The 12,697-nt window shown below is 40.9% G+C and overlaps 1 protein-coding gene across 33 annotated transcripts in view; it reads right to left on the reverse strand.

The window, feature by feature from the left end:
* TNRC6B (trinucleotide repeat containing adaptor 6B) overlaps positions 1-12,697 on the reverse strand; it is a 144,991-nt gene that overhangs the window by 41,810 nt on the left and 90,484 nt on the right. For 31 of the 33 annotated variants that reach the window (XM_050709597.1, XM_050709636.1, XM_050709620.1 and 28 more), the window contains 4 exons: positions 11,075-11,096; positions 9,096-9,440; positions 1,704-4,031; positions 609-767 (listed from right to left, as the gene is read on the reverse strand). In XM_050709597.1, coding sequence (XP_050565554.1) covers positions 609-767; positions 1,704-4,031; positions 9,096-9,440; positions 11,075-11,096 — 2,854 coding nt within the window. The remainder of the gene's footprint in view (positions 1-608; positions 768-1,703; positions 4,032-9,095; positions 9,441-11,074; positions 11,097-12,697) is intronic. The other 2 variants (XM_050709668.1, XM_050709666.1) reach the window with 1 other exon arrangement.

The raw sequence follows: 12,697 nt of genomic DNA on the forward strand, positions 1-12,697 counted from the left end.
CTTATATCAGGAATAATTTCCATGCAAATGAAACTCTCGATACAGTAAAACTCTAACTTGAAAGTAACCTTTTAAGAAGGTTATGTAGAAAACATTCAGATGTTTAGGTTCAACCACAAGACTAAGTTCAGTTCTTAAGAGAGAGTTTTCCACTCATACAGCAAAAAGGTCCATTCAAAGGCACGTTACACACCTCTACTGTGAAACCCTTCTATAAACTGCGCGTTCCTTTTCCTGATGTGGTCAGAAAAGGCGATTCGGCCTGTAACAAGTTCATACCTTAAGTAATGGGTATGCAGCCACAGAAGAACAGATGCAAGAAAAAGGACCATTTCCTCGCTCAGATGCTCTAGTGTCTCAACGCTTGCACAAATCAGAACAGTCCATTTAACCACTCAGTACTAAAAAAGCCTCCACTACCTTAAAAAGGCAAGGTTCCAGTTATCTGTAAGCACTTAACCACTCATCCATCAAAATCTTACACAACATTCAACATAGCTTCTAGGCCTCAGATAACAATTCCCCCATGGTTGACCTATTATTGAAAAGCCAAAAACTAAAAATCTCCAGGACCATTGCAAAGAAACTGTTATCTGGCCTATACTCACTAGATTTCATGGCATTCGGGGCGTTGGAAGGTGCATTCCCCCAGCCTGTTGTCGATGCTCCTGTATCATCTACTTCACCCCACCCGGGACTGGTTTCATTTGGCTCACCCCAGGCGGACGTACCATTATCTGGAGCAGGTGGAGTGCTTTTGCTCCAGACTGCGTAAAGGAGAAAGAGTTTTCATTACAGACCATTTAGACAATCAACTATTTACTGCAGTGCAGCACCATGTCATCAATCTACTGCTTTATTCCTTCTGTTGAGGACTGCAGGGTCTCAATAGTGCGGGTGAAACAGAATTGACAAGTGTTCACATCAAACAGTGGGCTCTGACCTCTAGGGATGAAAAGAGAGAACGTGCTGACCTCTTTTCAGGTTAAACATGAGCCCACATCTAATGCTATTCTATCTGGGGAACTTGTAACTAACCAAAGGCACCAGACTATGGCCGGGGGGTTGGAACTAGACCATCTTTAAGGTCCCTTCCAACCCAAACCATTCTATGATTGGGGGTTTCATATACTGCAGAAAGAGTAAGGACATATCTGAAACACGTATCAAAATGAAACAGTATTCTTTAAAGCATGTCCGAGTCAGAGAAAGGATTATCTAACAATAACACCTTAATTTATTTCCAAGCTATTTAAATTTGTGGGGTTTTGTCCTTATTTCAAGGAACAAAGTATTTTGCTAAGTATTCTTTATCAAACAGCAGTGCCAAATTGAGCTAAGAAACTAAATCACAGGCTCACCCAATAGCAAGTCATGTAACTGTATCAAAGCACAAAATTTTGACTGAGTATGGGATTTTTCCCTATTTCTGTAGTAATTAAATAAAAGCTTTGTGAGAATTCAGCCTGTCTTAGAATATTTGTCAGCTTACAGATTTTCTTTTCCTGGGAAGCTGACCAATATTCAGATCAGAGTTACTGAGGCAGAAGCAGCAGAGGAGTGACTGATTCAAATTAAAGACACTTTAAATACAGAATAAAATATTCAATTTTTTTTCTTTATCAAATAAAAACTATTATTGGAGGCTACGTGTGCATGAAGGTTACATTCATATACAGGAGTCTGCCAAGAAAGGAACAAACCTGATGCTTGTGATTTGCCAGTCATTGGAGTAGGCAGGCTCTGTTCCCGTGGGGCCTGTCCTCCTTGCGAGTTCTTGTCCCACAGGTTCACATTCTTGTAGTTGTAACTGCTAGGATCTCCCCACGCTGAAGTGCCATCATCAATATCCATTTTTCGACTGATTGACTGTGGAGAAGGTTCTTCCCAGCCACTAGGCTCCTCATCTTTGGGGGCAGCTGGTTGCGGTCCGCTGTTCCAGTTTGGGTTTGGAGGTCGCCCATTACTTGGAGTTTGTGGTGATGGACCCCAGGAACCAGAAGTCTCCTGCTGTTGCTGCTGGTGCTGCTGCTGCTGCTTGTTCCAGGAGTTGGGCTGTCGACCCGTCTCGTTCCATGTTGAATTTCTTTTACAATCATCCCATCCACCCTTTGAAGCAGAGCCTGTATTTGCACTGTTACCCCAAGTTCCAATCTCGTTTTGCCCACCTTCACCCCAACCAGACACTGGCTTGTTTCCTGCACTTTCCCAGTTGCTGTTTTTTGTTTGGTCAACTTCCTCTCCCCAACCGTTCTTTCCAGAAGACCATCCTTGATTAGGTTGCCGTCCACCCCACCCCTGATCCTTACTAGAGCTTTCATTCCAAGAAGACGACGATTTTTCTTCTGGTCTTCCCCCTCCCCAATTAGAAGAATTGGGGTTCTTATAGTCATTCCATCCTCCAGTATTTTTGGGATCCTTCCACTCTGTTGGGGTTGAGAGCTCACCCCATCCAGACTTGATTTGATTGCTTTGGCTGGGTACATCGCCCCAGCCCCCTGAGTTCTTTGTCTGTGTGGCAGAGCTCTCCCACCCCTCAGTTCCTTTATCAGACTTCCCCTCGGGCCGTGGCATCTCTTCAATATCCCACACGGTATCTTGCTTAATTTGAGTTTGGCCCCAGCCAGTGTTTGAAAGCACTCGGGGGTCCAAATCAGTCCTGCTCAGCAAAGTCTGCAAGACTGCCTGGCAATCGGGATGTGTAGGCCTGTATGATCGGCGTCCAGAATTGTGACTGTCACTACTTCCTGCTTTGTGGTTACTTCCAGTGCTTTGACCTCCAACCTCACTTCCCGCAGAGCTGGAAGATCTTCCCCAACAGGGAGCCTGGGAATTGCCTTGGTTTTCAGGAAGAGGGTGGCCTTTTTGATTGTCCCATGCTCCAGTGCTAGAATTTGGTTGGTTTGGACCACTCCATTCTCCAATCTTCAGTTCATCAGACCCAGACAGCTGTTTCCATTCTCCCTGAGAGACCCCAGATGTTAATTTGTTCCCTTCACCCCATTTGCTTTCGTTTGCATGCTGAGGGCCAAAGTTCCAAGACCCACCACCCGTAGACCGGTTATTGTTATCCCAAGAATCACTTCTTGACCCATTAGGTTTTTGAACAGATGCTCCTTTCCAGGAGTCCTCCCTATCCTTCCCATTGTTCCCATGGTTTCCAGAATTGCTCTGTCCAGAGACTGTGTCAGTTCCAGAAGACCCCCTAGCTGTACCCCAAGATCCAACACTCCCAGTCTTTCTTTCTCCAGTGCTTTGTGAAGGGGTGTCAGTGCTCCTGGAAGGGTTCCCCAAGCCCATTTCAAAGGGCATTCCCTTATTCTCCATAGGGTTTGGTGAACTTAAGTTCAAGGAGTTAGTGTTTCCATTTTTTGGTCCATCAGTGTTATGAATTTGAGCCTGTTCTCTGCCAGAGACAAAGTTAACACCCGCATTTTCCATCTTTGACTGCTGTTCCCTAGAGGTCTGACCTACTGTGCTAATCTGTGCATTGGAGCTACCACTATCAGATTCCAAAGTCCCTTTCCTAGAACTGCCCTCCTGAACCAGTGCCGGCCAAGCAGATGGGTTGCTATTTGGGTTAAAGTTGCTGAAGCCAGAACCAGGACCAATTCTATCTTGTCCAGTCAAGTTCCTCCAATTACTTAGTCCATTGTTACTCTCGGCAGCAGAGTTGGAAGATTGAACAGATTTAGCCTTGGGATCGGATTTCCAGGCCCCAAGATTACATTCGTTTCCAGCGCTTCCAGACTGGCACTGGCTTCCTTTTCCTTTGTTACTAGTGGTGCTTCCTGGCAGAGTGTTCTTCTCCAAGCCAGGGTTCGAGGCACTGTTGTTATCGGTGGTGTTTTCGGAAGAAGACTCAGCATCTTTGCTGGCAATACAAGGCCACTCTTCCATGTCAGACCCGTCTACAATCACCTTGTCCCAGATGTGAGTTGGGTTGGCGTTGGTGCCGCTGTTGGAGGAGGCTCCAGGACCCCAAGTGGAATTTGCATAATTTGAAGCAGCAGCACCTCCAATTGTTGAATCTAAAAAGAAGAAAAACAAACAAACAAAAAAGACCCCAGAAAGTCATTAATACTCGATACTATCTACAAGCACTGAACAACACTTTTTGACACCATCGATTATCGTTTCCACTAATACGTTAATACTTCCCTCAGACATTTCGAACAAAGTTGCTTTGGAAGAATAGGAGGCTGAGAAACACCATTAAAAATAACAATAAAAAACATGTTCCAAGACACTCCCCATGAGCAATTTGTGGGCACCTGAACGCACTGTGGGGATAACCTAGCTTAATGGACCTACATGGCCATTACTGGCACAGGTTGTAGACTTCTCAAAAACATGTTTAAAATCATACTATATGTAGAACTAGAATAAATATATATATGTCTACACATGCATATACACATAAACATATATGATGCATGCATGTTTGTGCAGTTGAGTAGCAGACTGACAGCTAAATGACTGATTCAACAAAGCAACTACAATTTATAACTTGAAAAGATAAAAGACTGAAGACTAAAAGCATCTAATGAATGTATAGAGCTGAAGAAGTCTATCCTTTAGCTTCAGATGGATCTTTTTCAAGTCTATTTTGCTACCAGGAATTTCTTTATACCCTTATGAAACAAGTAACTTTATTTCCCAAAGCTAAACTGAAAAGAGTAACCAAAAGAGGCCAAAGCTACACAAATTGCAATTTCTGTGTAGTAGCACGCAAGCTGTATTCAGCATCTAATTACCCCACATTTGTGTCACTGCTATATTTACCCCAGAAACTTCAGTTTATGGTTTTGTCAAAAATTAAACTAATCTCTCTACCATCAAATGGAGGCCAATAAGAGACCTAACTTTTCCTCCTCTCTCTCACCTGCTCTAGCTACTTCAAATTCTCCGAGTTTCACCCCTCATTTGTGTCAGTCAAGTCCTTTAACTTAGTCAACTGTATTCACTAACTCAACAGAAAACTGTCCACCTCTTTACGGGTTATCTTTTGCTGACATAGCACATTCTACAGGGAAACGTGCAAGTCCAAGGAGCCTTGGAGTCACTGTAAGGAAAGTGGCAGGAGAAATGACTAGGAGTAGGGCCTCTTTCTTCCATCATGGCGAACTATTAATATATCCTATGTAGTCTGAATTTGCATTGACAAGGTATTTGTATACAGTTTTAAAGCAGATAAATTAACTTAGTGCCATGACAGATGAAGGCTCTATCAGTGCTGGCAGCATAATGTTTGCATACGTACAGATAATTCTCACCATTACTTTAAGCAGTCAGGCAAGATCACACCCCACCCCACCCCCACAGAATTCCCCCCCCCATCTACAGAATTATTTCTGGTCCTCTATATAATGCAAGTTCATTACTACTTCCATGTTGTTCTCTCCATAGCTCTACTTATTTTTCTACACGTTTGCAATCCTAAAGTACTCAAAACTGCCCCGCCACAACTTCTCTGTGATGAAGACTGAACGCTCTCCCTTCTACAAAATCATGCTGAATCCTAATTAAGCCAAAATGACCTTGTTTAAAAAAAAGTGTTATTTTTTTTTTAAAGTATATATGTATTCAAAATTGAAGACCACAACTTCTGATTGTTATTAGTTTTAATAGAAGATGAATGGGTCAGCTTTCAGTGCTCATCTCAGGCTTTTGGTTCCTTAGCTAAACCAACGAACTTCCTTGGAATGACTTCCAGGTCCCTCTTCAGTGAGGGCCAGCGAAGATCCACATTTCACAGCATGGCTAGAATTCTCCTGTAAGCTTTGAATACTGGCAAACAGAAGAAGTTTGTCTTAATCCATTAAGCTTCAACCATGACGATCTAAAAGACCACACGCACGTTCCGTTCCTTCTGTTATATTTTCATCTGTAGTGCAAACTTAAGAAGAGCGAGGAATTCTACAGATCTGGCTATCCCTTTGGTACATTAAGTAACACACGAACACCTTTTTTATTTTTTTCTAATTTAAAAACTTTCTGATCACAGGAATAGCTTAAGAACAGACAAAGACAAGTACAAAAGACTGCAAGGTTGCTATCTTTTGAACTTCCCAATGATTCAGTGAATGAAAGATGCAAATGCAGAGCAGCCTATAGCAAGATCTTTACGTAACTGACTTGAACAGAGCATTTCACATTTCATTTTTTCAAAGACATTCTAATAGCATTAAGATTGGGGTGTTTCCAAACATAGTGTACTAGGACACAATTTAATGGACTGTTTTATAAAGTCAGCCTCCCCTTCCTAACTTGACAGTGGCAACAAAGCCTTAGCAATTTACAGTTTTGTCCTCATAAGAGGATGGGTAAAGGCTCTTGGTTCTTAAACTCTTCCTTAATAGTGAACATGCTGAAGATAAACAAGTTTCTCATCTGACTACAGAGAAAAAATGTCACTAGCAAATGACTATTTTTAAGGATGAAAACGTGGAACTGAAATAAGCGAGAATATTGAAATGGAGTCCTGAAATGAAAATGCAGTTTTGCTATGAGACATTTGGTGATTCCTGGAGGGTACTACAGCTACTGAAAGAAGACTTTCACCAACAGCATATAAGCTTTGCTTTCCAAAATTGTCTTGCATGTCCTGAATATCACTGGTTGTGGTAAAAACGATATACAACCCTCCTCCACCCAGCACTGCTAGAAGACAGTAGAAAATGTGGCATTACGTGTCACGGTTCTAGAATTTTGCCATCTTACAGAAGCATTACTCTGGTAGAAAAAGATCCGTGTACAGGACTGTGTCCTGACTTTTTTGTTTGTTTTATTTTGTATGGAAGCTGGACTACCACAATGGCAGTAAAATACTAATTTCCAAAAAATAGACCAGTTATTGGCAATTGAGAATCTTGCCAACACTGTCTACAGATACCTGGTTAAAGCTATAATGAGAAAGATTAGGAAATTGGGTAAAATACATTATATTCCCCCTTTGGAAACTTTTTTTTTTTCTCCTTATGTGGGATGATTTAATCACAATATCACTGCACGTGTGCCTGACAGAAGTAGGCCCAAATCTGAAATTCAGTTTGTAAACAGCCAGGATCTCAGATGAAATTAATGGCAGGAGGGGCACAGCAACACTGTACCTCCATAAGCAGTTTCATGAAGTACTTGAAATGATAGCCCCGGCCTTCCTCTTATCCAGCTGCTCGTTTCTACTCCTCTGCCAGACCTACGCTCATGTGCTATCACCTGTTTTGCTATTGACAGTGAGCTGAACTGGGAAATCATCCAGGCCGAAATGAGCTTTAAAAAACAACTAGAGTTAATTTCAACCCGAGTCAGCTTCCCAGCCCAGTTAATTGTGTTATGGTGCAGAACTGTGTTTGGATGGGGTGAGTCAAGTCTGAAGGGCACATATCTTACCTTTCTTGGCAGCACTTCGGACTTATATCAGATTGAAGGAACTAACCATTGGCATAAAAAGTTGCCCCAATCAATAAAATACAACCATATAACATCTCAGCAGTTAATGCAGCCTTAAACTGAATGAAAAAATAAGAGAATTCATACAACTTGAGCTCAGTCTCAAAACCAAGTAATAGGTGAACTTATACTAATTACACAGAACTCAAGGCGTGTCTACAATACTTCAAATTGGTCCTCATGTAATACATTCAAAATAAAAATGCTGTTTATGAAACATTTTTAAAACTTCTAGAATATTTCACTAAATCTCCTTTGTCAGTTCACTAGAATTACCGTGAAGGTATACTAATGCTGACATAATGCTACGATTTTATACATAAAGTCTAAAGACTCTAGGGTGTTGTTTTGTCCCCCATTCCTCCCCCCCAATGCATCTTTCAGGTGTTTTTTTAATCAAAATCAGCCATTTCTAAGTGATGCATTTTTAAACCGATTAGCTGTTGCAGTTTGAAACTTGTCCCCCATTATTAAATAGGGATCAAAGACAAGACACAATCTGTCAAATAGGGATTCACTATAAAGGAGGCCAAATGCTGAAAAGGCAAAAACTAAATTATTCGTTTTCCTAGAAACCTTTTTAATAAACACAGCCATCCCACCTAGCTTACTTGACTCTGGCCTTTCGAATCACCTCTGAGTTCATTTTCTTCTGAACCACAGAGAACTATAAAGTTTATGCTCTCCAAGATTAAAAAGCACCCCATTGCTCTAGCAGGGCTTCCAGTAGGAAACTCAGACATACAGGTAGCGTTTTTCCTTCTTTTGACTTTTTCTTAAAACCTTATTGTTAGAACTGAAGTTGTCCTTGAATTCTCAAATTAACATTTTGGAAAGCAGGTGTCTTGAGTGGAATTGTTTGTTCTAGTATTGTAACTTAAGAAAATATTACCATTACTGCCATTCCCCAACCTCCTAAAAAAAATTCAGGAGCAGTCATAATTTTCCCATGCTCATAAAACAATTAATCTTAAAATCAATGTATTTGCTGGAACTCAAAGTGAACAGAAAAGAAAAACAAGACAGTCTTTTTTTTTTTTTTTTGAGATTATTTAGGATGTGTTTTAAGGAAAATTATTGCAATAAGTCTTATCTAAGGAGAAAAACAAGATTATTAAAAAAAGTCAGGAGCAAAAGGAACACCTTGTGATTTTATCCAGATGAAAATCGACAGACACCTGTCATTTGCAGACTGGGTGCCTATACAAACTTACTATAAAACTCTGATGTTTGTTTTACTAGATCATAACAAGAAGTGACAGTACAGGAAATTCATGGCACCAGAGGAACTTGAAGAGCTATTAAGAACTACTCAATAATAGCCATTAAATGCTACCTACTTATCCCTATGTTGTGTTTACCTTGCTGTGATACAAGAAGCATTACAGCACCTGATTCAAACCACCCAAAACATACACATTTTTAAAACATTAATCATCTTTCTTGTTCCATCTAGCAGTAAAAATTGCACCCCCTGCTGCAAACATCAGAAGTGCATGTACTAAAACAGCAGAAGTAAGCTTTCCAAAAGTCATCTGAGGAGTTTTATTATATTATGACATGCTTGTGCACGACTTCAGTGATACCTTTTCTTAGGCGTGTGCGTGCACACACGCGTATTTAATATCACTCTCATTACTCACCTGTTGCAGTCCCACTGTCGCTCTGCAGCAGTGCTCCTGTCACTGGTTGTGCGTTGTTTGGGTTTGCTCCTGGTGCTGTTGGGGGGGGAGGCCCTGCTCCACCCCCAAGGAGCATACAGGATGGCGGAGGGGGCTGCCCACGTTTCAGTAACACTTTGTGGTCCTGCTGGCAACGGAATCGCGGCGGCACCTCCCGAGGCATGTAGCGGGCGGCGCTTGGCGGTTGTCCGTTCGGCACTGCCACCCTTTTGGCATTGTTGCCACCATTGACTGGTGGCGATGGAGAGTTGCCAATTGGGCTGGCAGCCACTGGTTGGCTTAAACTTGGTTTCGTCACTTCGGGCACTGAAAAACAGGAAGAATGAAAATCAGAAATTTTTCCACTTAGACCTGTGTTAGCTACAAGAACTCTCTGCAACTCTTTCCATTTATAATGTCATTCTTCTCTGAAATACTACGCAACTTCAACCTTATAAAAGACCAACTTAATTGAACCCCAGGATGAAACTCTGCCCTCAGCAAGTATTTCACTCCAAGCCTCAAATTTCTTGAAAAAAGTAATGCTGGCAAAGGATATCACCCTGGGCAAAAAGTTTTAAGAGACAGTCAAACATAACCTTTTTTCCTTCTCCTCTGTTCCCTACCTTCCACCGGTTTTAGGATTCTTATGCATCACCCTTATGTGAGATCTAAAAACAGATCCTAAGTCTCACTTGCTTACTAGGCTATGTGGCCATTGCCAAAACAAATATAGAGCAAAAAATCCTCTTTAATTCAGAATTAATAAATCTGAGCTCTCTATACAGCTCTGAAATAGTTGACTGTTATCCAAAAGGCAGTCCTACCTACAGCATTCGTATGGGGCTCGCCTGAAGTTTACCAACTGGTCACCACGTGCCCCCCTAAGCAAGGGGGAGCTGCTTCTGAGAGCTATTATGCATTGGGGGGAGCATAACAAAAAGACACACTAATCCTTGCAGAACTAATGCCATCACAAAATTTGTTTAAGAGACTCTAGAAATCAAGGGCTTGTGATCCCTTATTCACATGCTCCGTGTGCTTTCTGAAAAAGAGCAAAGGAAATTCAGGTGTTATCCTAGCCAGGCACCTAGAAGTTGCTTAACTCACTGAGAGAGCAGACCCCAAAGCAGGGAAAATGTAATACATCTTCTCTAGTCTCTGTTGAAGACTAACACAAGAAAGGCATGTTGAATAGCCCCTCCCCACCAAAGTGAACATGATCAGTAGAGCTCTTCCTCTTACAAAGGGGGATCAAAGCAAGGGAATCTTTCTGACAGCTATGAATGTATTATCCCACGTTTTATTTTGATGAGGGTTTTCTGACTTCTCTATGTAAGCTCCATCGTCCATAAGCCAGAAAAAGGTATTGCCAGCTGTAAAATCTAGTTACAATCTTAGTTCTCCTCCGTCATTTCTTTTTAATGGCAATTTCCTCATGCAGTTTTTAGAAAACTGACACACACATCACAATTAAATATATTTTTAGATCAGCTAAATAAATTACACATCCAAGATGTTCACTCATCAGTTCTGCCTCATCTTCTGGACTTTTAGGTGCTTAAACTTTAATTTCTCTTAACTAACTTTCCAGAAACAAGTCATTTTCACTCGTTTTGGTATGTCACCATAGGCAGTACTTTCCCTGTCTTTGATTCCATTTGTATAGTTGGTTTCAGTTTTCAGTTGCTCATCTAAAACCTTTGTAAAATTGAAAGTTAGACTAAATATTTCAGCTCATTTATTTTATCTACAATCATCATTTACACTTCTAGTATTCTGATGCTGACAAATGGATAGTTTTAGATTCTCCATATTAATCCTCTCAGCTTTTATTTCTTCTGAGTACTCATTTTGAGTACTTCATCTCGAATAACTCCTTCTTCTAACAGCTTTAATCAAAACTGAGTCTTGGCTCAAGTCAATAAAAACACTCTTTAGGATTGAAGAAAGGCTCTTACCTTTGGTTTTTTGATCTGTGACCTGCAAAGTAAGAGCAACAATGTAAATACAGTTTTAAGAACCTCAAAACAAACATTAAGCAGGCTGCACTAAACCATGAATTTATTAGCACAAGATCAAAATTTGTTCAAAGAAAATAATCAGTTCATGAACTACAAGTCTCAAAAGTATTCCCAAACTTATATGTAAGTTTTCAAGAACACTACAGTTCCTGTAACATCGTTGCCTGATGCAAAATTCTCTGGCAGAAACAGTAACTACTTTCCTCTTGATGATTTTTAGTACATGCCCCTCATCACAAACACAAACTTCTGAAGCACAAATAAACAAGTGCTACACCACTACAGTTCTTCCAGATTTTGGAGATGAAGTATTACAGCTGAAGTGTAATAAAAGCTGCCCTTGATGAGAATATCCCTACAGCAGACTGTTGGGGCTGGCAACAGAAGTCCCACGGGGTTTCCACATGTGAGAGTACCAATCTGTCTCTGTCGTCTTCCCCTTTCGCTCTACCCATTACATCTCTTCCAAGGAGAACTAGTCCTAAACCTTACTGGATTCGTTGCCACAAGTACGAGATGTACCAGCGCTACCTATAAAGAAACAGGCTTCAAAATCTCTCAAGTGGTTACTGAAGCGAGCCATCAGGCTGGCCAACGAACTCAGTGTGTGGTTTTGCTGTACTTCTACATTCTTTCAGCGTAGCAGGTTTCAAGCTACAGCAGAAACAAACATATCACTGGTATATTCGCTGGAATCATGTGCGTTGTAGCATGTTTTGAACCTGTCGATCATGAGCTCCACTACACAATAAAGGAAACCCCTAAAGATCATCATGTGTCAGGCTCTATGACACCTATTCTGAAAAAGAAATTGCTGACCTAGTCCATAATTCTGGAAAGCACACAGGGACGGTATAGAATAATGAAAGCACAAGTAAAAAGCAGTTTATTGTTTAAGCCAACCAAGCCAGAACTTTTTTGTATGGTAAAGAATAAAAAGACAAAACTGCCCTGAATTGCTGTGGCATCACTTACTTTGCAAAGATGAACACTGCGATATGCAAAGTGGAATATTCACTGTAATAAAAAAAAAACTCGAGCATCGTAGCTTCACACATTTAGGTAATCCAACTCTCCTAAGAGACCAAAAATGCATCTGTACAACGCCAGACGTCAGTTTTCACTTCACTTTTGAAACATCCCGTGTGTGTAAAATCATATCTACTTCTGTAACAGTTGAAATTCGGTTAAGCACTTCAGTGACTCTGATGCTCTACTACTAAAAAAATTCATGAAACCAATCTTGTAAAGCTGCTAGGTTTACTACAGTTAACAGTAAACATGTTCAGTAAATAACTTGCCTGCTTGGAAGAACATCATTTTAACAAATGTTTAAAGAACTCTAAATTATAACCACAGTTTGTGTTAGGAAAAAAAATCACTTTTGCCTGTGCTGAATCTGTACTTGTTAAAAGGATCTGGTTTTGTGATTTTTCGGGTCTAGAATAGAAAAGCTGAGAAAAAGTGACAGCATGTCTCAGACTCAGAGCCGTCATCTCTCTGTGGGAAACCTGTAAGCACTGGCAGGGCAGGGCCAATCTCAGCCTTCTGACAAGCTAC

This window comes from Cygnus atratus, chromosome 1 (assembly GCF_013377495.2).
Source record: "Cygnus atratus isolate AKBS03 ecotype Queensland, Australia chromosome 1, CAtr_DNAZoo_HiC_assembly, whole genome shotgun sequence".
In the NCBI taxonomy this organism is placed as follows: Eukaryota; Metazoa; Chordata; class Aves; order Anseriformes; family Anatidae; genus Cygnus; species Cygnus atratus.